Source organism: Catharus ustulatus, chromosome 1, assembly GCF_009819885.2.
Source record: "Catharus ustulatus isolate bCatUst1 chromosome 1, bCatUst1.pri.v2, whole genome shotgun sequence".
Taxonomy (NCBI): Eukaryota; Metazoa; Chordata; class Aves; order Passeriformes; family Turdidae; genus Catharus; species Catharus ustulatus.
The window spans coordinates 65796808-65820495 of record NC_046221.1 but is presented as its reverse complement, the minus strand read 5'-3'; the positions used below and the strand labels follow the sequence as shown (position 1 = coordinate 65820495).

The 23688-nt window shown below is 38.1% G+C and overlaps 1 protein-coding gene across 4 annotated transcripts in view; it reads right to left on the bottom strand.

Moving 5' to 3' along the window:
• KIF13A (kinesin family member 13A) overlaps nt 1–23688 on the bottom strand; it is a 113585-nt gene that overhangs the window by 15453 nt on the left and 74444 nt on the right. For 3 of the 4 annotated variants that reach the window (XM_033054127.1, XM_033054101.1, XM_033054117.1), the window contains 17 exons: nt 22595–22729; nt 21323–21453; nt 19516–19602; nt 19241–19407; nt 13947–14157; nt 9304–9466; nt 8527–8667; nt 6730–6879; nt 6409–6573; nt 5655–5828; nt 4942–5093; nt 4695–4827; nt 4456–4602; nt 3463–3501; nt 2089–2188; nt 1872–1998; nt 809–864 (listed from right to left, as the gene is read on the bottom strand). In XM_033054127.1, the coding sequence (XP_032910018.1) occupies nt 809–864; nt 1872–1998; nt 2089–2188; nt 3463–3501; nt 4456–4602; nt 4695–4827; nt 4942–5093; nt 5655–5828; nt 6409–6573; nt 6730–6879; nt 8527–8667; nt 9304–9466; nt 13947–14157; nt 19241–19407; nt 19516–19602; nt 21323–21453; nt 22595–22729 (2278 nt within the window). The remainder of the gene's footprint in view (nt 1–808; nt 865–1871; nt 1999–2088; nt 2189–3462; nt 3502–4455; nt 4603–4694; nt 4828–4941; nt 5094–5654; nt 5829–6408; nt 6574–6729; nt 6880–8526; nt 8668–9303; nt 9467–13946; nt 14158–19240; nt 19408–19515; nt 19603–21322; nt 21454–22594; nt 22730–23688) is intronic. The other variant, XM_033054111.1, reaches the window with a different exon arrangement.

Here is a 23688-nt window from a genome sequence, read left to right as displayed (position 1 = left end):
AGGAAAAAAAAAAAACAAAAAAGAAAAAAAACCCTACCATTCCTTGTGTGCACAGATGAAGGAAGAGAGTATTTCACTTTCCAAAAGCATCTGCTAAAGCAGGTATTGATGCATTGCCTATATAAGTATGTGTAGTCACCCACTCCAGTGCTGGATGTGATATGGCCTATGGATCCTCTTGTGCTTTATGTTCATATTTATAATTAGACTTGCTTCCTAAACAGTCCTTAAATGTGGAGCTACCTCTAGTCTCTTGTTACACTATGTATCTGTGTCTTAAGAGTATTTATCAATATTCTTCTCACATTTAGAACTAAATACCTTCAAAGGGGTAAGACTTAGATTTTGTAAAGAAGGCTCATTACAGCCCTAACACAGCGTACATTAAATGAGGTGTTTAAGACTCTACAGATACATCATGGAAGGAGCTCTGAAAGCATTGGGAGATTCTCTATCAGTGCTTTAATGACATGTGAATTTGTACATCAAAACACTTACAGAATTTCCTCATTTGCTGTTTGATTCAAACTAAGCTTGTTTTCTTACATATTTTCTGTTGTACAGCCTATCACTGTACTCCTGTCTAGTCTGACTTTAATTCTTATTCTAAAATAGTTGTGGTTAATTATGCCAACTATACACAACCAGAAGAAAAAGCACTTTACAAGCCAGATCAGACAGTGTCATTGCCAGGACTTGTTTAATTTATTACACCTTTCAGATTCATTCTTGCATTTAACAATTTATTGACCCAAACCAACCGTCATTTTCCCCTCCACAGGTTTATTAATCTGCTTTTACAACATACCATTCAGATCAAGGAAGAGGACAGGTATATGTGTTTCCATTCCTGCAGGTGGAATCCTGAAAAAAACACAAACTGCTGGCAACAAAGAATGCAAATTCATACCTAAGCTAATTTGGGCAAACAGATCTCCATGCAATATTCAATAACTGTAACCAATGGCTCAAGCTGTCAACATTTTGATGACTACTCTGAATGCCTGTGTGGCACAGACAGCATTTTATTTACCAACACAAACAGCTAAATTTAGAGCTTTGCCAAAACTCAGTTGCTGTGAGTTTTAAACATCATGTTCTGTTCCTTATGAAGTTAACTGGTTGCAGTCATCTCATATATAAAGTCAGTAACCCTCCAAATAACTGGATATGTAACTACTGGCAGTCTTTATATCCATAAACACACTTTTAGCAATAGGTCCACAGCACACTTTGGGTGGATAAGGGGAAAAATGGCGAGATAAAAGAGTATTGCTACATTATTTCCTGAATACTATTGGAGACATTAGTGTACACTTAATTAGGAGTATTTCTTGTCCATACTTCCCCAAACCTAACATGCTGCATTCCTCATTTTTGCATATCAGCTCCAAAGATCTTAGTTAAAACACAAAATTAAATGAAACTAAAGAGAAATATATTACAAATTCAGATAAAACAGAGAACGCATCCTTTGGAATCAGAGTTTCTTCCTCTTTGCCCTTTATCAATGACATTATCATGTGTTCTACCATTCATCTTTCAATCACTCCTTTTCTGAAAGGAATCAAACTACTGGATAATTTTCTCAATTGTATAAAGTTGCAAAATACTGTATTATATCCAAAGATGATTTTCAAACCTTGAAAGCTATTTCAAAGTTACTTTATGTAATATAATCTTAGCTAAGCAAATCTTTTTTACATTCAGAACAGCACCTGACCTTCTAAACTTTCTGTCAGCTGAATGCGGTTTGTATTTGTAAGACAGGAGAACACAGGAAGCTCCAAAACATGCTTAGATTTGTACCTTGCAGCATGCACAGATTATGGACAAAAAACTGGCAACTCCAGTGGCTTTTCTGAACATACCAATTTGCGGGGGCACCAGGAATTCCACTGCCTGGTGCTGGAACAAACACTGCATTCCTCTCTTCCGTCAGCCCTACCCACTGCTCCACCAGCCGGGCTTCTCGTTCTATATCATCCTCAGATTTTTCTACAGGGGAGAGATTAGGATTACTGACGAGATGCCCCTTTTGTGGTATAGGGCATGAAGTAGTTATGAAAGAGACTTCAAGTTGCAAACCTTGTTTGTTGCTGATCTTTTGGATCTGCTCATCTAAGTATTCTCTGCGTTTTATTAATGCATCAGACCACCTTTCTCGCACACAGTTCAAATCTTCTTCCTAACATGGAAACAGAGAAGAAAGTCACTACACTGTGTGGGTGACTGAGGCAGTGAATTTTGTGGCAATTTAATCAGAATTTATATTAAATGGCTTGCACAATGCAGAAAACTTTTCTCCCCCAAATGACATGCACTCTGATTAAGTACCTCATCACCCATGAAAGGAAGTTTATTTGCTTTCAAGTCTCAGATTTCAACAGGAGAAAAGAAAATGTGACTGCCTCTGCTGCTGAACAGATTAGACACTATGGCTAATTACTCACAGGAGTGGCAATCAAACTTTCGAATAGCATATGGAAGAGGAAAACCCAGTATTATCAGTTGATTGTAAGTTCTCCTGAAGATTAGACAGGTCAGTACGCCCTCAAACCTGCACAAAGTTCCATTGCTAGCAGCTGCTATCAGTGCAATTAAAAGATTTCTCATGCAAACAAAACCCATCATGCAATCATGCTTTGTGGTATCACAGGAAAATCTGGCTGATTCTTCTCTGTGATATGTCAGGAAGCGCATAAACAGCCCGCAAGAAGTTAGTATCTTAAATTGTAGTTTTGAGATTGCTAGGAATCTTAACACATCATCTTAAGGGACGTCAGCATTCTCACCTAACTGCATTTACTTCTGTAGGACTGTCTATTAGAAAAAAAAGTCTTCTATGTAGAAATCTGAAATTTATTTTATTTTGGGGGGAGATTTCTGCTCTTTGTCACCTTTTAAAATGAGTCTTCTGCCACACTGTCAAAATTGTGACTTATCACACAGAAAAACAGGGTCAAGGTTGGGTTTTGTGCAGAAAAAGAATATTGCTTCACTGAAGCCTCTGTATCTACCCCCATTCACATCCTCCACTCTCTCTCACTCAAGCATTTCAGAAAACTGCATAAAAGGTTATGATACTCTCTTTAGAAAACAAAATATCCTATGGTGCATAATTTCCCTGGAAAAGATGCCTGAAGTTGCTAGTTGTTTTCCCTGTGATATTAATCAGAAACTGCTTTCATTCTAAATTAAAGTTTCAGAGATTTTATTCCCATAGCAATTCATGTAGCCAATTAGGAGAACTGACTGCAGAGTACTAGAGAAGAGAGGACACTGTAAGAGTATAAAGTCACAAGGTAAACTGAAATAGCAGTGTTTCATAGCCCAGGTAGCCTCTAAAATGCACAGCACATGTGTATGTCAAAGCTGCTTTTGCTTGTTCATTTCAGAGTTGCTGGCCATTAGCATTAGCTGTGCCCCATGCCGCAGGATTGACAGCAACAGCAGCAATACCTGGTAACTATCCATATCACCACCATCATCCTCCTCCTTCTGGTAGGAGAAAATACATTTTGTAAAACACAAAAACCCATGCATTTCACTCAACAGAAATTCACAGAAATAACCCAAAACATCAATACCAGCATTTCTGCCACAAATGTGTAAAATGTTAAAATCACAATACTCAAGTAACTCGTCTTATTAATAGGTAGAAAGATCTTTTTTCATGAGACTGTAGCAGGTCAGCCATGATTTGAGTATTAGTGAATAAGTTTATTTAAAAAATAAAATAATTAAAAACCACACAGAAACCAGTGCCAGAAAAATGACTGAGCAAGTAGACCACTAATCTCAAGTTATACAGTTTCATCTGTATCCAAGGTTAGAATTATTTATGGAACTGAAGGCAAACCTTCTGACAAAAGGCACCTTGCTTCTGTGGGTGGCCCATTCCACTTGTTCTTTGCCATCACTGTTAAAGTCACGCTTTATTTCCAATACGAATTTGTCCAGTATCAGATGAAATAATTTATGCTCCTTAAGGACTTCCTTGGCTATGCGGAAAAGCCCTCTCATATTCAGTGATGACTGTTATTGATTATGATCAAATAATAACTTGGTGATTTTCAAAAAGCTGAAGAGTATCTCTTTTCTCCACTAAATTGCCTTTTTTTTTTTTTTTGCTTTTCCCCTCCTCAACTTTCACCATCCCCCGAAGGTGAAATAGCACTAGGAATCGAATATTAATTACCTCTACGCCCAAAGGTAGAAACAATTTCCATATTCCTTCTGTTCTACCACACTCAGTACTTTATCAGTAATACACTGAGTTATAGGCAAAAAAAGAAGCAGGTTTAGTACCACAGGCTCACGTTACATGTATTAACCTCAAGCACGTGTAAAACAGCAAATCACGTACCAGTGTGCTAAGGTCCCTTTTACAATTATGTTGAGCTGGGTCTAGAAAAGCAGAACCACACCAAATGGAGAAATTAACTGCCTTACCTGGTAGCTGTCCAAGCCCCTTTGCAGTTTGGTTGATCTGGCCGTCACCCCACCTACAGAGACTGAAAGAACTGCTTCTACCATGAGAGGCAACGTTCCGGAATGCTGCACGGGTTTCACGGTCACCTGAACTCTGCGAGAATGACCCTAACCAGGAAATTGAGAGGGAGAGAGAAACTAAGTATAAAATTTAAAAACTAATTCAAGCATGAATAAGATGGCAAGGAAAAGATACGTACCTGCCTAAGCTGGAAAATTCCCCCTGTGTTTACATCTTTTGCCTGATGGAGTTCAACTGCAGTGTATTCTCCCATCTCATTCAATTCTTGTATGGAAATCCACATTTCTATCCTTCGAGTTACTTCATTCCATCTAAAAAGACATCCCCATAAAAACTCATGGTTGCCTCAAAATATTTTGTGCACCACAGGTATTAAAATACTTTTAGAAAATTGATGGAAGCATTCATTTGTAATTTATTTGTACCTGTCTCTCAGTGTCCTAGTTTTTGCATGAAGAGAATCAACTTCCCAAACAGAGCTGCCATTGCCAGTACATCTGTGACCCCACACCTCAATAGCAAGAGCTCCTTCTGAAATGAACTCCAAAAACTCCTCTGTGACATTCACCACATAGTCCTGGCAATGAGAAAAACAAATCACATTCAGCCATATTAAATAATTGTATCTCCTCAACTTGCTAGTAAGGACACACCAAACAACTAACTTCCTGCCTGATAAAATCATACAGTTTGCATCACAAAGCTTGACTCTGGACAACAAAAACCTCTGGACATTGTAAAACCTCATCATCTCAGCAATTCATGCTCCCACATACCACATTTCATACTTTGAAAATATCCATAAAAGTGATGTCTCAGCTACAGTGATCTCTTTTAAGCTACTGAGCTTATCAAACAAGTATACAACCAGCTGTCATTATATAAATGATAGCTTTCTCCACACATTAAAGATAACATCTGAATTTTAAAAATCACTAATCAAAAGATCTTTTCATTTTGCTACATTTTGAAGAAGTGATGAAGTGAAATATTATGGCATTCTTAAGCATAATTAAAAGTCATTAGTTGTATGACTCGACTCCCTTCTTCCACCAGCAAAGCAAAGCTCAGACTCTGAACAGTTTCTCTCAAACCTATGATCCTCCTGGTAACACTATTTCATAATTAAAATACTTACCTTACAGTGAGAGAAGATCACTGTAAAATGAGAATCTTTGCTCTGAGATGAAGGCACATCTGGATCTACCACTGGTGCTGCTACTGTTGACTCACATTGATCCCAAAATGTGTATTGACAAAAGACAAAGTTGGAGAGATTAGGTGGCAGTCCGGTTGCTTCTTTTATTTTCACCTGAGGACACAAAACAGATGTTGTCATTAACACAACTGTTTCTTCTTCAACTGCAAATTGAAGACCAACAGCCAAGAAAAGGTTTTACAGGACAGGAAGATGTTCCCATTCAGGAAATCTGATTTGGCATAGACAGAAAAATAGGATGTAAGTATGCAACCCATGTACATGTTTCATTTGAGGAAGCTGATTAGCTCGAGTGGAGAATGAAATGCTTTATCACAGAAGAAATTAAATCCATACACCACCCATAGATATTACATTAGATGACCACCCATAGATAATGCATTAGATGATCACACTACAGGAGATAGTTAGAGGGTAAAACTGTTTCCCTTTCTGTCTGTAAAGGATTGTCCTTGTAACACCAGTATTTATGGTGCAGATGGACATCTCCTAGAAGTTAACACAAATTAAATCAGCCACTGGCAACCACTGACTGGTCTACTCTGAGCTGGAACAACAGAAATCCTTTCAGAGACTTTTCAACAAGCAATAGTCTACATAGCTTATTACTTTACATCAGACTGAGTACTACAGAGGCCTGAAACTGTAAACTTCATCAGGTGTTCTCACTCACCCTGCAAGAGAGCTTTTTCGCTCTGTGAATAATTTCTCCATTGTTATCCGTAACTTCCAGACTCCCACTCTCACTGGAGTTCTCAGAGGAGTCATCTCCTTCTACTACACGTTCTGGGACAGACCCAGTGACACGCATTACTTCAACATGCAGCCGTCCTGCCACCTGAAGGCAATCACACAGAGAACATACAAGGCTACTTGAAACACACTTATTCACTGGGGAACAAGACAGCAGGCACCATTTTTTTGCTAAACCCCTGGTGCACCAGGAGCACCAAGAGTCCCACAGGAGCTCTCAGCATGCCCAGCCTGGCCCTACCTCGCCCTGCTGGCTGATGATGGGCACGGCATACTGCAGCTTCACATCGTAGAAAAGGCACTCCAGAAACACGTTGGCGACCCCAATCAAGTTGTGGTTCTCCTGCGCTTCATAGAAAGGATCTCCTCTCTTGCCAATCAGCTTCCTTATCTGTTTCAGAGATAATGAAAGGGATGTCACAAAACCACCAGTGTGGGAACAGGAGATCAAATAACCACATAGTATTAAAAGATCATGGCAAAAAAATGACTTCACTACCCATCTTTGTTCCTTCCTGTTACACAGGCAGAAAGAGAGTAGAATCATATTACAAATCTGAAATGAAATCTTTGAGATGAGATATTATACAATCCTTTCTTTACTAAGGGATATAATAATATGATGACTTGCATATTTTAGCAATGTCAATGCAAAGCAGACTTTACCATGAGCAATCACAGTAGCCATTGATTTCAAGATGTTTCACCTTTTCTGCTCTGTTTATACTTCTTAAATGAGGTGTCAAACCATCCTCAGGTTGTGGTGGTCTGGTTGCTGCCTGCCACTACAAGGGCAAAGGGAAGGTGCAGGATGACTCCTATTTAAGCCAACAAGTGTTCTTATGACTCCCACAGAGCTGAGATCACACCTGCAGCATTCCCCACACAGCCACAAAGAATTCATGCAGATTCCTAGCACGATATGCACTCCTCAGTGAATTTGTTAGTTCCTTCCCTTCTTCTCTTCTTTTGTCTTCAACACATGCATTTGACCTACGTGTTTCTATGTAGCACATAGAACACATGCATTATGGACGACATAGGTCATGGAAAGAATGATCCTGGCTCAGGCAGACATAATGTATTTAAATATGTGCTATCAGGTCTTACTAAAGTCAGCAGCAAAATCATCGTTGTCTTCAATGGGCACAGATGAAGTACTTGACCTCCCCTGTGTTATGATTTTAGAGATTCCCATTGTCCCGTCCAAAGCATGTAACAAAGGTACAAGAGTTGTTCAAACATATTTAAGAATGATTCTTGATACAAGTAATTTAGGTGCTTCCTAACAGCCACAAGAAAGTAAGATATATTTCCTATGCACTTCTACCTGGATACTTAGATGACGTCTTCTGGAATACAAAATATCATATCTCTTTCTGGTAAACAAGTAAGTTTTTGACCACTCTCATGCTTATCTGCCAAGGCTAATGTGCTGCTTAAAATTCTTACAAAACAGTACTTGGTTTTGATGGAAATATTGATGTAGAAAGAAAGTATCTTTATTTGATTTCTTCACTGCTTTAAGGCTGGGGAATATACAAATGAAATTAAATAATATTTCATAGTTTAAAATCAAGTCTTATCCCACTAGTATGTTCTGTGCCTTAAGTGCAGTTCTGTGCCTAACATCCTTGTTAGCTTTGACACTGACTTTATTTAATAATTTTATTTCTACTGCAGTTTGCTGCTTCCATTCAGAGCTGGAGGTCATCTGCATGCCAGGTAAACATATGCTCTTAGTGGCATTGTGAGTCACTACTTCAGTGCAATTATATCTGACCTCAGCATCTGAGAACACAAGTGAGATCCAAAATATCTGTGTTTTACTATGCATGGGCATTTTGAATATTTAGTAGTAGTCAAACAGGTTTTGTTCTGGGTTTTAGTTAGTTTGCTTGTTTTGGTTTTAAAAAAACGAAAAAGCACCCTAACCTTTCATATACAAAGTCAGTGCACTTGCTCTCTACAGCATATTAAAAAGGGTTTAAAGAAAACAAACTCAATCTTTGATCCATTTTGCAAATATATAAATTACCTCAGGAATTTTCTCCTTCCATTCTTGATAGAGGTCTCTCATGTCAATCAATTTGTTTTCTAGTTTCTCAATAGTCCACACTTGAGTACCTTTTCCTTTTCTTCTCACTTGAATTGCAGGCTCACTTACTATTGCACCCCTCTAAATCAGAAGAAAAAACGATCAGTGCAGGAAAGGTGCATGCAAGCAGTTTAGCCCTTCACTCAAACTGCATTCTTAGAAAGGAATAAAATACAGAACATGCAGCTTCACTCTGCATGCCAGTCACGTTACTTCTGTCCTCAGACGCGGCATGGCCTATACACATCTCTGAGGATCCAGATCTCTTTATTTTTCTCAAACAGTGACCATCCCACAGGAGCATTAACACAATCAAAGCCCTTAGGACAAGCATATTATCCTAACTGCCAGTATATTTACAGCAGCACTGTAAAACCCTTTAAGACGCAAAATTGTAGGAAACTGTAACAAAACCCATTAATTTCTGCAGACAACTAAAATGCAGGTTCTGCAGCAACAGAACATAAATGTCTGTCCATAACCTGCATGCACATATGGAGATCACACACTTGAAAACAGCAAGAGCCACACTTAATGCTCTGCTGCCATTTTTACTTAATTACTCACTTTCAGTATATCAATGAGGTAATACTTCTATTTTGCCTATGCATAATCTAATAAAAGTAACGTTTTATTGGTCAAGTTGGATGAATGTTATATATATTTACAAAGTTTAGCCACAAAGGTACGTTTTCCAGCACTCTTTGTTATCATTACCTTTTTGTTGGCACTGAGGTTTTCAGCAGGGATCTGAAGTGTTACTTGATAATCTGTTAGCTTACTCATTTCTTCTGCTAAGAAGTTTGCTTCTCTCACCAGAGTATTTGCCTTTACTATTTGCTCTCGAAGTTTAGCCAGGCTCTGTCGAAACAATTCATCCCTGTGGTGCAGTAGGTAACATGAAAAATACACAGGAACCTATTTCTATTATTGGAAAGCTGCAAATAGAGGTGCTAACAAAGACTTTTCTGAAACAGTTTAAGAGGAAATGCTGGGTAGCACTGTGTCAGTTAACACAAAACCCACAATTTTATTGAGGGAAAGCAGTGATCACATATTAAACAAACAAATTACTGTTGAGGCACGTCTAGTATGGTCATGCCCAAATAAAAGGTCACAGTAATACGGGAGCTGGTACAGTGATGATTTGTTTAAAGCCCTGAGGACATTTTGAATTTTCAAGAAATGAAATAACTGCAGCTGTCTTTGTCTTTAATCTGGAGTCCTGTTCCACAGAATCTACCAGTCCCAACTTGTGAGACTTCATCTGATAAAACCTGCTCTTCCTCAGACCATGATGTTAGAAGCTGCATTCACTGCAGGCCACAGCTTTGGCTCACTCCAAGGGCTTTGTAGTGACCACAAACCTCCTCCCACTTACACATACACATTTAAAAAATATAATAAAAATTCTTAAACCCTATTTACCCAAGGTATCTTTTAAGTAACAGATGAATGAACACAGGCTAAAGCCTGTGCACTCAGTTTCTGGACAAATTCCAAAGAGGTTTCTCAGGCCTGTCTGAGCAAATCTACTCTAACACAACACCTGGCAAACCTGCTATGACACATACTATACATACACCTGTGCATTAAGATATGCTCTTACCTAGGATTCTCATCTTTAAGTTACCTTTTAAAATGATCATGATTATCCACTGAGCAAAGTTGATTCTGCCTTCCTTTGTAATCTCAATAGCACTTATTATCTCCTCACCTTTATAAAACCGAAGATCAAACTTGGGATATTCCAGTCACCAGCTCGTCCCTGTATGATTTTTTTAGCTTTTCTATGCAAAGTCCTACTGAAATATGGTACATGTTGAGCACATACACCTCTGATTTCCACAGAACACTTTAAATTATACACAGCTGTAGGAGGAACAAGGGCCTACCTATTAATACAGGGAAGTTTGCCTGCTGCCAACATACCTCTCAGTCATCACCAGAATTCTACTTGAATGGTTAGCTTTTTCCAAAAAGTCCCAAGGAATGGCTGATTCAGACTGCACTCTGACAGACCACTGATACCACAAGTGGTAAACAACCAGCAGTGTTAGCAAGCAGCCCTGAATTTTAGTGCTTTGTCTCTGTCCCCTTCCCAGCCTTGATTTGCAAGAGTGGTGGGTTTTACTGGGTCTTAAACAGCTGTTACTATCTAGTGGGCTTTTAGTAACTTCCTCCATATCTCCTCCCAGCATTAGATGGAAAATTCCTTTCCCCCTGCCTCTTGCTTCTGTTATCCAGGCTATCAAAATTAAATAAGCAATTCCAGACCATGCAAGTGGCACATTCCACAGACAGTTATAATTCTGGACTCATTGCAAATTAGTGTAGCCAAAAGTTATTCACAAGAAAGTATTTGATAGTGAGAGTGCACTACACCCACAGCCACTGCAAGACAGCTGCCTAACTTGGGAAACAGAAGGCAGCTTTTATCTGTATGTAAGTGCTGTAAGAGTCATTGGATCCAGCTACAGCCAGTCACTTCCTTAATCTGGGATACCAGCATCTGGAAAGCTTTTTGGGAGGCTTCCATGCCAATCTTGGCTAGATTCTTGAGAAAGGAATGGTTTAAGACTGTAAGGCAAACTTACAAGTAACTCAACCAATTACTATGGGCAGTTCTTAAAACAGTTGTGTTCTTCTGGATACAGCCATGCCAGAACCCTTCCAGAAAGTTAAGTAAAAAAAAAAAAAAAAAAAAAAAGGATTTCTTAATTCTTACTACATTAAACATATAGCAAGCTGCCAAGCTGCACTAGGGTATGAAGCAAATACTCATTGAACATGAAGTCCTGAAACAATAATTTAAGCCAGACAAGGAGGAACAACTGACACTAACGAGGTATCATTGCAAGTCTCTGGGATTCCCAATGCCAGACACAAGACAGGCTGCACTAAACCCCATGCCTACTACCACTCCAAGAAATAAAATTTGTTCAAAGTTACAATGGGTCAACTTTATGCCAACAGGATTTAACACTGGGCCAGGTATCATCTGTCCTTCCATAGTCAGCAGAAAGTGGGAATAACCTCTGTGCAATGTGTTCCAGCTGATCTGGCAGATACAGTCACATGCCCACATCTGATACCTATCAAATTAATTTTGCTGGCTGATCCAATAGAGCTCAGCTTCATTTACAACAGCGAGACAGCTAAAACCGCACCAATCAAATCCCATGCAATTCAGACTCTTGGAACTTTTACACATTTTTCATGTCCAGTCTTCCCATTCTTCCCAGGATTTCTTGCCCTCTGGCCAGATGGCTGGTAAACATCCTCTCAACAACATGCTGCCATGCTTTTACAGCAGAAACCACTCAAAGATTTTTTTTTTCTAGTTTCTTATTTAATTAGATATGTCATTTTTTCCCTTTTTTTCAGCAGCCAAAATCTCTTCTAGAACTACAAATAAATAAAAGTATACCTAAGAGGATCTTCTGGAGCGCAGCAAACTGATAATGAGTTCTTACAGAAAACTGCTTACTCAATGGCAGTGCCACCAAAACATTATCAGACTCCTCATGGATTGCTCCGAAGAGAATCCATTCTCCTCTTTTTCACAAAGCAGTAAAGTACAGGCTTTAAGCAGTTCAACAGTTTACAGAGTAAAGAATTCATCCATGCAATTCAGAGGCAAAACTTCTTATTCAAAGCACAGCTCCTCCTCAGAAACATCTAACTACTGAGAAGTAAAAGGTAACAGAACATTTAGCCTTGATATCATTCCAGATTCCTTTTTTTTGTGACTGCACGGTTATGGTGGTTAATTTTAAGCAAATTGATTACCATTTTCTCTTTCCAGCTCTCAAGGACAGGCAAGTTTTTTGCTACTTCCTTTTCCTTTCTGCTGCATCTTTTTAGGGATATTGCCTCCCCTGCCAGTAAGTCCAGTTCTCTCCATCACTACTGCAGTGCATTATCAATGATTTCTTGATGGCCTTGCTGTGCTCAAAGCAGTTCTGAATAGAAAGGCCTCCAGCTAAGACATTTCTCACTCTGCATTCCTTGTGCAGCCCTAAAAGAGTCTGCAAATCCCAGCCATGACTCTGCGACATGTTACATTCAGTTCCCAATGATTCTGTTTTTAGCTTTTACAGGGGCAAACAATTATTTTAATTAATGTTGAATCATAGAACTACTTCTCCTTACACTTGCCATGGAAAACATTTTAGTCATCGCTGGTCAACAGTTAGCTATTTGTTTAGGTTTTTTTCCCAGGCTACACTGGGCAGAAATTACAAAACAAAATCTTGCACAAAAACTAAACCAAGATCTGTTCTGTTCTATTTCTAACACTCTCAAAAGCCACAAAACAATCTTGACTATCTTGGTTTAGATCCATCTTGTAAATGCACTTGGTTTTTTAATGGTGACCAATAAAGCAAAAATAATTACATAAAAAAGAGCACTCAAACTCACTACATACAGGAAAAAACACTGAGTGAATAAGGAAGCTTCTCTTTTAAAAGAAACAGATGAAATAAATTTACAAGAAACCTGTTAGAACATCTACGCATTCTGCCTGCTGAATTAGCCCCATGACAGAATACTCACTGGTATTCAGAAAACTTTAAACATCTCGCTTGCTGCCCCTTGAACTTCTCTCCGTGGAGCTGGCATGTTTCTCTCCTCAATGACACCAAGAGCAAGCTTCTTCCATTGTCAAAATGCAAAAGCTCTGCTCACATCTTCCTAGACTGCATTTTAACTGTCCCCACAAACCTCATGACGGTCTTCCACCAAGGCTGCGCTCAGGTGCCTGCTATTCCTTTGCAAAGAGGCCAGTTCATGTCATGGCAAGCCTTTGACTTTCTAAGCAGCTCAACCAGAGCAATTCTCTTCCAAAACTGGGCTTACATTTAGAAACACATATGTTGTATATGTTGTACAGATCCCCATTCTCTGTATTTTTTATGGTTTTTTGATTGTAAAATATTACTGCTCTCATTGTATACTTGCAAAACACAATACTCCTTACTGGACTACTTAGTCTCAGTTGGCAAAATTTACCTTTTTGAGCTACTCTTTCATGGACTAAACCAAGAATTGCTAAACCAAACATTTCATAAGTAATTTCCAAGTTAAAAAAAAAAAAAAAAACAAGAAAAAAACCACAGAAAACCAAACTATAATACTGTTCAAAAAAAAGCTAAATTTTTATGTCTTTTGTGAGTAAAATCTTGCACACATTAAACATCAGAACTCAGCCCTAAGCAAAATGCTTTGGCGGAAGTGCAGATTTTGCTCTGCACGTTGACGCCACAAAAAATGTTACTGGTTTTGGATGGCAGGCTCAAGCCCCATCTTTCACCCTTTGCAGTTCTTCCTAATTAGTTTAACTCCAGCATTCTCACCTCTCCTCTGTCCAGAGATTCACTTTCTGCTGTGCAGCCTGAGCAGTGTAGGAGAGCCTGTCGCTGCCGTGCTGGTGCTGCCTTTCTGGGGAGAGCTGCTGCCGCAGCAGTTCCAGCTCACGCTCATACATCACCCGCTGCTCCTCCAGAGCACTCCGCTTCTCCTCCAAGTACTGCTTCTCCAAAATCTGGACCACATTTTGTACTGGGTCTAAAAAGAAGGGAAGGGAAAAAAAAGAAAAAAAGAAAAAAAAAAACGGAAAACATGAGAAAATGCCATTTCAGCATTATAGGACACCCACTGTTTAGTTGGTAACAGCAATCAACATACCCCAGAATCTGCAAACACAAATTGTGCCCCCAAAAAAGCCAAATTATTAAATATTGAATTAAATAGATAAATCCAAACTTTAAAAGAATTCCAAAATTACATAAGTAGATGGCATGCAAAAGGCTAGAACAATGGTTAAGACCCTTGTCTACTGCACATTTAAGTGCTGTGTAGTTATAATATATTCCAGAATCCCAGTGGGAAAAAAAAATTGGATGGAAAAGGAAACAAATTAGTAAGAAAACAAAGCAAAACACAAAGGAAGATGATATTAACCAGAGGAGGAAACAACTTAAGGAAGTAAAAAGCAATGTACTTTCTATATTTTGGCAGAGAATGAAACATGTTGGAGAACTGCAGATGAAAACCGAGACAAACAAATGGTCTGACTGGTCACGCATCACACTGCACTAATGTGCTGCACAGCACTGAGGCAGACAAAATATGTCCGGGGGGGACCTTCTGCATTTAGCTTTACAAGCCACATTTCATCTCCATATCAACACAGAACAAATACCCATTTGGATATTCTATCCTAAAAAAACTGCTTGTGTCAATCAGCTAAGGATAAATCTGAAGTGCATTCAAATTAATAAAACATTACTGTCTGTTCCTGGGGTTAGATCTAAAGCCAGCCTGTGCCTCTGAAAGAGCCATTTCATAGAGTAAGCTCTATGGGCTACCAGTATATATACCTGGTTCTTGCACACATCTTTCTGAAAGCTCAAATACAGCAAAAAAAGTATTTTGCAAGAGGACCAATCTACATGACTGAGTGACAGCACACCATCCAACAGACTGCTGATTCTGTACACCACAAGAGGAGGGGAGAGGGGTTCCAAAGCTGGAGTGGTGGACTGTTAGGGGAAGCAGTACTGCAGGTCTAGGACATGCCAGGATTTTCAAATGAAAAAACCATCAGCTTTAAAATAACTGTTTGCGATACCTCTTCCATTTCATTATTAAACAAAACACAACGTAAAAAGAGCTGTTGCAACTTTTAAGGATGCCAGTCTGTTGCAAAGGAGGGAGAAAAATAAACCTAATAAACCTAGATTTCATTTTGGAACTAGAATTGTGCCACTCAAAAAAGCCCCACAAAAAAAGAAAAAAAAAAACACATCTGTGTAATTTAGTTATAAACCATCTTCCCTTTGCTTTTTGCAAACACTTCTGCAAGTTGCTTCTGTGGCCCTGGTCTTATCCACGGAAGAAATCACTGGCTTCACACAAAGGTATCATAAACACCTCCACAATGGTAATTATAAAGCACAAAGTTAAAAATCGGTCAGTATAAATAGCAAACAAATAGCAAACGAGTGATGCATAAAAGCGTCTTAAAATAACTAGAACTACTACTTTTTAGTACATTACATTCTCAGAAAGAAGTTAGCTATTATTAGCTTTTAAACAGACAGCAAAACAAAAACTCCTGCTTAAACTAAGATCTAAAATTCTGAACTACAAACCAAGTTGTTAATGTTCATCTCTCCATCATTATCCTCCTAACTCCTCCAGATAATACTAGAACTACCTTAAAATACACGGGTTTTGCTGCATAATTCCCCAAACCAATTTTAGTTATATATACACGAATGTCTGGGAAAATAATTATGTAGATGATAGAGAAGAGACATGGAAGAAATTAAAATCCCTTCATTGTGTTTGCAAACACAGGAAATTAATCTAAGGCTGACTCATTAAGAGGAGACTTTCCTAAACTGCTCAAAGAATAGTTCTGACTTCAAGAAACAGATTTCTTTAATAAAAGTGATCTTTTCAGCCACCTAGACTTACAGGATCACAACAACCCTAGGATCAAATTACATCATCATAAATATTTGGAACAAGATGCAAGAACCTAGTATAAAACTTTCCAATACCAACATAATCCTATACTACTTGGGAAAAAAAGAAAAAAGGGTAGGTTATGTTTGTCTTGTAATACAAAAGGTAAATTCACAGTTTTAGAAAATTTTTAAATTTAGTTTTTGAAAGAGTTTACTAAGAAAACCCTAACTCTATCAAAGGAAAAAAGTTAAATATTTTGTGAGTTATAAACTATCTAGGTAGAATTTGAAGAAAAAAATGGTCAAGTTCTTTTTAAAATTTAAAAGAACTACAACAGTGTTTAAATTGAATTTAAACACCATGTTCTACAATTTTAGATTCCTAATGGAAATTTAAATAAATTAAGGAAGATTCTACCCGGTGCCTGCCAAATACACAGCAAATTCCATACAGTGTTAAAAAGTTCCAAGTCCCAATCCTTTACAAATTTGTGATAAGAGTTCAATGACCCTGAAAAAAAATATTCATATGCAGTTAATCCCCTGCAAAATCATAGACTACTAACACTGAACATAAAGGTGTATTTTCTTCATAGGATGAGCAGCATTTATTACCTTGCTACAATGTCACCTATTTCACATCTGGAATCTGTTAATCCAGTCACACTGATGCTGAAGGAGTTCCCTAAGATTTCTTGCAAGTATATTTGTCTAAGCAAGCTAGAAGAGACAGGCTGCTTTGCTAAGTTTTATGAAAATCCTCTCCCTGAGCTGTAACAGTTTTGTTTGTTAAAATGAGAAGCTGCCTAACCCTAATCACACTGTTTACTTAACCACTGCACAGTATACAAGAATAAAATAAACTTCTTTGATGCATCACAAATTAGTAGTACAAAGCTGATCTGACAGAATCCCACAAAGTTAACATGCTGAAGGAAGAAAGAATCTGGATGTTTTCTTTACAGAAGTTTTCAAAGTTACACATTTTCCTCAGAGGTTCTTTGGAGCTGGATGGAGTCTGTGACACTGTTGTACTGGTTACATGCCATAAAAACAAATGTGTTTGCACCCTGGAGAAGCCACCAGGATATTTATTTTAAGAGGATTATAATTCTCAAACAAATCCACGGGGAGGGGGGAATCCAAAAACCAAACAAAGGAAAACCAAACTCTCTTGCTTTGGGCTGCATCTCTACAAGATTATAAAATAATTACCCAATCAAATTTTCAAAATACCTCTTCATTCCCCTCTTAAGACTTCTCCAGAGAATATGCATAATAGTATTAACAGTCTTCAGTCATTTAGTTATTTCTTCTTCTTTATCCATAATTACTTTTCATTTTAAGGAAGAATAAATAAATGGTACTGCAATAAAGCTGCTTTATCTCTTACACAACAAACTGGAAGCCTGTTAGAAAAAAGGTACTTTAGGCATACCACTGAGAAAATGCTGCTAGGTTCTGTTTATCCAACTTCTAATCAAAAGACCTGGCAATTATCTTCACAGTCACTTGTTTTGTCAGCATTTTATTATCACTAACTACTCCAAATTAGTCAAGCAACACCTATGTGGGAGTGAACAGAAGCAGCAGAAATTGGGATATGACCCTTCTGAAACAGTCTGTGTATGACTGCAAATATTTGCTCTGCAGTAGGGAAGAAAGAGTTTTAAGGAACAGCAAGGTCTGAACTGTTCTTGACCAAGGCACAGAAAGCAACCAACCAAAACAAAAATTGGCCTGGACCACAATCAGAAAAGCTTACTGAACTAAAATGTAAAGACATTTGGAATGTTGTGAAGAACCTTTTCAATCAGTTGGATAACAACACATGAAAACCAAAAAATGCGACCCCTGTTCAACGAACATTGACTCATTATAGACTGATACACTTCAGTCAAATCTCCAGTTAGTAACAAGCAGATCAAGCATCAATTAATGCTTTCAGACTTTTCCAGCAGCCTCATGCACAAGCCAATTGAGTTCAAAACCTTTGTCCCAGTTTTGGCACAGATATGGGATGGTTTGAGGCCTTAAAACGGGCAACAGAATCTTCACAAGGGATGACAACACTGAAGACCACCAGGATGGTAGATTCATCTGAAATTCATCTCATGGTATGAGTGAACCATAATGAGTATATTTCTGTTATCAAACAGCAATTTCACATCAATTTAAGTGACCTGATCCTGTAACTCACACAAGCAATCTCATTAAAAATTAAACTGTAAAAAACCTGCGAAGTATTGCTGCATCGAACATAGGAAACCATCATGTTGTACTCAATGGCACAACAAAGTAAAAGAATAAGGGGAGATAAACCAAAAAGTAAATGCTGTATTTCAACATACAAACCACAGCAAACAATGGAAATACTGTGAAGATATGAAGAAAAGAGAACAGAAAGCAAAGAAACACCCCGTACTATGTCTTCTTGGTGAGGGACCAAACACCAAGGTATTTGCCTCTCTGATTTTTGTGTATTAAAACACCCCTGCAAAGCACTCAGTAGTTTACCAAGTTTTTCAGCATTTCCTTATACTCTGTTGTATCACATGAATTATGACCTGCCTTCTGGAAATCATGCAAAAGCCATACAGTTTTATATACACCATGCCATTATTGTATCTATATATCTTATTGTGTTGCAAAATAGCATCACAATTTGTTTTAACAAAGCTGAAATGAACTATTGAGAGTGATCAAGTGTTGAAAAACAAACTGGCATTTGCCTATCGGTTTGTTATAATTCCAATGTTTTTTTAATTAAGGTTAAAATGGTGTCAGTAACACTTCATACAAAAAACAGAATGAAACTAACTGAGCCATATATATGGTGCACCCCTTTTTTCTACAGTGACTTGCAAAAAAAAGAACTCAGTAAATTTGGACGATAATTTGACAGGCATATGGTTACAACTCAGCTGCACTATAAAAGAGAGCAGAGGTACAGATAAAATCATGTCAGGGCACAAAACAACTACTAATTTGTGTGTGTATATTTATACCTTGGTACACATATTTTTATATATATATATATATGTGTGTGTAAAATATCTTATCCTGAAAATCCTCCAAAGGCCTCTGTATTGCTTGTTTTAACCAGGAATTGAGTTCCAAGCTGAATTTGTTAGACAATCCAAAAGAACATTTTTATCTGGTAGTTGCCTTACCATTACTATTCAGTGTCTTCATAATAACTTCCATTTGTGCAAACTCATAGTTGTAGTCTGGTTCTGAAGAAGCTTCACTAGCTGCATCCAGGTCATGCTCTCCTAAGGAAGTTTCTTTCTCAAGGTCTTTCAGCCAATCTCGTCGTTTCCTCTTTGGTAAATTGATTCTGAGAAAAAATGGAAATTTAGTTTATAAAAAAAATTTATCTGGAATAACGAAAGGAAAAAAAACAGGCCAAATGCAAAGTGTGTAGAACATAAACATCAACTATTACCTAAAAAAGTGGTTGTTTCCCCATAATATTCTATCTCCATGCCATAACTGAGTGGCAGAACATACCAGTGCACCATTTACACAGGACCTGAAAGAAAAAAATACAGCTCCAGTGAAATACTGAAAGATATACTGCTGTTTCTCCCATCTACTGACAGTCATTTGTATTATATGGTAACAAACTAGCTAGGTTCTCATGAAAGAATCAATGGGAAAGTTACTGGTCTGATTTCTATTGTTAGAATTAGCACCTTTCTTCTCTGCCTTTGGCTGAAAAAACTCTGCAGTAAACATACAGACAGAGCTGATTTTGGTTGCAAGGTTTTCTTTAAATGTCTGTTTCTCAAACTGGGTCAGTGCCTGTTTCTTATAAAGCCCAAACTTAAATGTATGCAAATTCTACTGATAGAGCTCTCCAAGATGCAACTTAGTCAACACAGAGTTGTAAAACATGCTGTTAACATATTCGGAATTCAAGCATAAGAAAAGATTCTTAGATCCAAGTTTTATTCTTTCAACAAATGGAGTCTCTATTATTAACAAGGGTCTATTTTTGTGAACATCTGGTATACTGCTGTATTTCTTTGTAGGTTTCTTTGTATTTAAGTCTCAATCACAAAATGGGAAAAATTGAGCTGTTGAACTTTTGCATGTGTGAGTCACGCAGCAGAGCATTTTATTTGAAAGGGGAAAAAACTTCAGTAAAATGAAAAAGGCCTTTTCAGATGCAGCATTCTCATTTCAGCTGTTTCTCTCATGTAAGTCAACACAAACATGTAAGCATTTCATTTTAAATCAGATCTTTATTTAACTTTGTCCAGTGAAATTCTGGTAGCTAATTTTCTGTTAATACTAGTATCTTAAGAACAGTTACTTAAGCTTTGTAGATCAGCCCTGAGTAAAACAAAATACGTTTTTTCCACTGACATGTGCCCTTGTTCCTGCCAATCAAAATTACTGATTTCCAATGTAGTAATTCTATCACCACAAGCCTGAATCCCATCTGTTTGAAATTTTGTACTGTAGCCTGCAGAAGAAAAATACAAGTGCCTTTTACTAAAGGAAGAATGAAAGAAATCAGATTTTTTATGTGTCTCTCAGAATTTAGTTTCTCATTCCAATACTAATCTGCACATTATTTAGATAGTCAAATTTCAGATAAGCAGCATGACTATTAACTAGGACAAAGGTACTGCTTTATCACGTGCTAGTGGAGATCAAGTGACAAAGACATACACAATTCCACCCAAGGAGCCACAGTGCCCCTGGAATGAAAAATGATTAAAATACAGAAGCTGAAACAAAAGATCAACCATGATTTTACACTGCGTATTAATGAGACACGACAGTAATTAAGGATTTAGAAAAGAATTCAGATCTTGAAAGCACCTCTTCCTCTCAAAATACTGAACTTTACAACAGGAACTACTCACGAGGTACTATTTATTCTCTGCCATCAAGGCACAGGCTACTATGCCATCACACAGGGCAGGACAGCCAGCAGCATCTCAGGCACCCAAGATACAGCCAGCCAATGGCCCCTCACTCCTACCAAATACCTTCTTTAGATGGCTTATTCTAAGCCAAACCAGTGACAGCCTGTTGCCCTGCAGACTGGGTGGGTGGCTGCTCACATGTGCAGGGAAATCTTAGTTTTAATTGCTGAATTTCCCTCTATGTATCTGTTTAAGTCAACTGTATTGAAAAAAATACTTCTGTCAGTATAAAATAAAAATGCATGAAAGCCATGTTCTGTCAAAGAATAGAAAATTTCCATTTGAATGAAAAGTGCTGCTGATCTTCCTTACCTTGCATTTTCTTTTGGTGTGAGTGTAACTTCCCCATCTAAAGCAATATCAATCTCACAGTGTTCTGGTTGGATTCCTATACCAAAGAGCTGTATATCCTGAGAAGTATCTGCACCAACTCTTGTGTGATCCTAGAAAACAAGTTGTTACTAAGAGACAAGCAAGCTACCACTGTTGACATAACTAAGAAAATATTAGCTGAAGTGCTGAGACTGCACAGTTTGTATGTCTGTCGAGCAGAAATGGTGCCACAGACTGCAAGTCACACACAAACTGTTGTTATGCCCTGAACTTCATAGTTTTAGCTAAATCAAAATAAAGCAGTTGACAGACGAATGCTGATTTAAAAGTATTCTCATACTATGCCTGCATACACACATTAAACACAAAATCCAGAAGAAAACCACCCATGACATATAGGCATAATTAAAAGAACAGCATGGACAGTAAAAGAAGGTGCAAGCTCTCTGCTTTTCAGAAAACAGTTATACATCGACTCAACTAAACATACTATTTTCTACATAATTCCAAGACAACATTCTGCAGGAAAAGTTTATGTTGTTAGTGTTTGAGAAGTTGTGTTTTATTTGTTACTGTTCAAATAAAGAAGCCCTCCTTCAGCTACCAAAACACATGAGTAGCTACAAAAATGGACAAAATAGTCCTTCATATATTATTGACAAGTAGCTCACATTTGCCTGCAAATCTACTAGGTTTGTATTTGACACTTCTTCCTTCTGGCATGGGAAATGTTAAAAGAATGGTATGAAAGCTAATGACACTGGGAAAATACATTTCTGTACATTTTCAACAGTACTTTTCTTAACTCTCTCTCTCTCTACAAGAGTCCCCGTCATTGAAAACTATGTTATTCTTACTGATTACAACCAAACATCATCTGTTTATGATTAACTCTTCACATATTTAAAGCACTCCCCAGCTCGCTAACAAAACGAAGCATCTAACATGAAGCTCCTGTTTGAAGTTCAGGCCAGAAGACAACTGGCCAGGCACATCCTGCCTGGAAAAGCTAGAACTGATCTCAACACTGGTCCACACTGAGCATTTCTCCCACTGTTGGCAATCAGGAGATCAATTAGGAAAACAGTGAAGCTAAACTTCAAAGGGGGAACAAAAGCCTAAAAGTAGGAGGAGGTCTATCCTATTTTGCTGCAGTAAAAAAATCTACATCCCCTCCGAGTAAATTAGAAAATCAGAAATTCAAAGCAAGTGTCCTTCCATTCTGTGTAAATATCCTGTTCACATCCTTACCTTTAAATAGTAAACCAAAAGCTCATTGAGTGCAGGGTCTGCATTCAGGTTCACCAGATAACACTTGTCATCCCCAACCTTGATACCCGAAGACTCAAGGGAGATTCCCATGCTCTCCAGCTGTCTTTGCCTCTCCTGCAACAAAAATAGATTAATCTTGCCTGCTGCAATATCTAGGGAGCAGCACAGAGAAACTAAAGCTGAAGATGCACATGCTGAGTATGCATTCCATATATCATCATCAGACACTGGTCAGGTACCATAAAGTCAGTAGAATATTTTTACACACCAACCATAAAAGGTTAGATGTAATCCTCAAACACCTGCCTCCCCAAAGTGGAGCTTACTTTAGCACACCTATTAAATTTATTAGACTTATCTACACAGCTCTATTGAGTTTATTAAACCTACTTATAAGTTATACAATGTGGCTTTGAATCTTTCTGTTAGTAAAAAGTGAAACTCAGTTTCAATTACAGTAATTTCACGATTATAAGCCGCACTGAGTATAAGCTGCACTTCTGGGTGCCAGCAACTTTTTGTTTTTTGTCCATACATAAGCCGCACCTGATTATAAGCCGCACGTTACAATACAGAGTGTGATAAAAGGTATCTATTCTATCACCATCTGTTGAGGGTGGGGGCAGTGATCCTTATCTCCATGGGAGATATTATCTGCTAATGGGTCATCCATTGAAACCAGGTAGGGCATTGTTCTTTATCTTTGCACAACCCATCCTTCCTCCAGCGAGTCATTTTCTGCTAATGGCCCATTGAGTCCCACTGTGGGACTGATAAAATTACTGCATCCCATTGGAAGTTGCTCCAGCCAGGGGGAAGAGCCCAACATTTCTTACCAAGATAAAAACAGAGGTTTTGGGACACTAAAGGAGTCCCTTTCTCCACTGGACTCCAGAGGAAAACCGGATTTCTCCACATCACCACTGGACCTCCAGAGGAAAACTGCACCTTCTGCAGGAGCACTGCTTCAACTAAATCACATCTGTCACTGCAGGAGGATGCAGCAACCATTTAATGGGACTGCTACCAACACCCTGTCTGACAGGTGTCAGGTTGTACTCTGACTTTGTCAG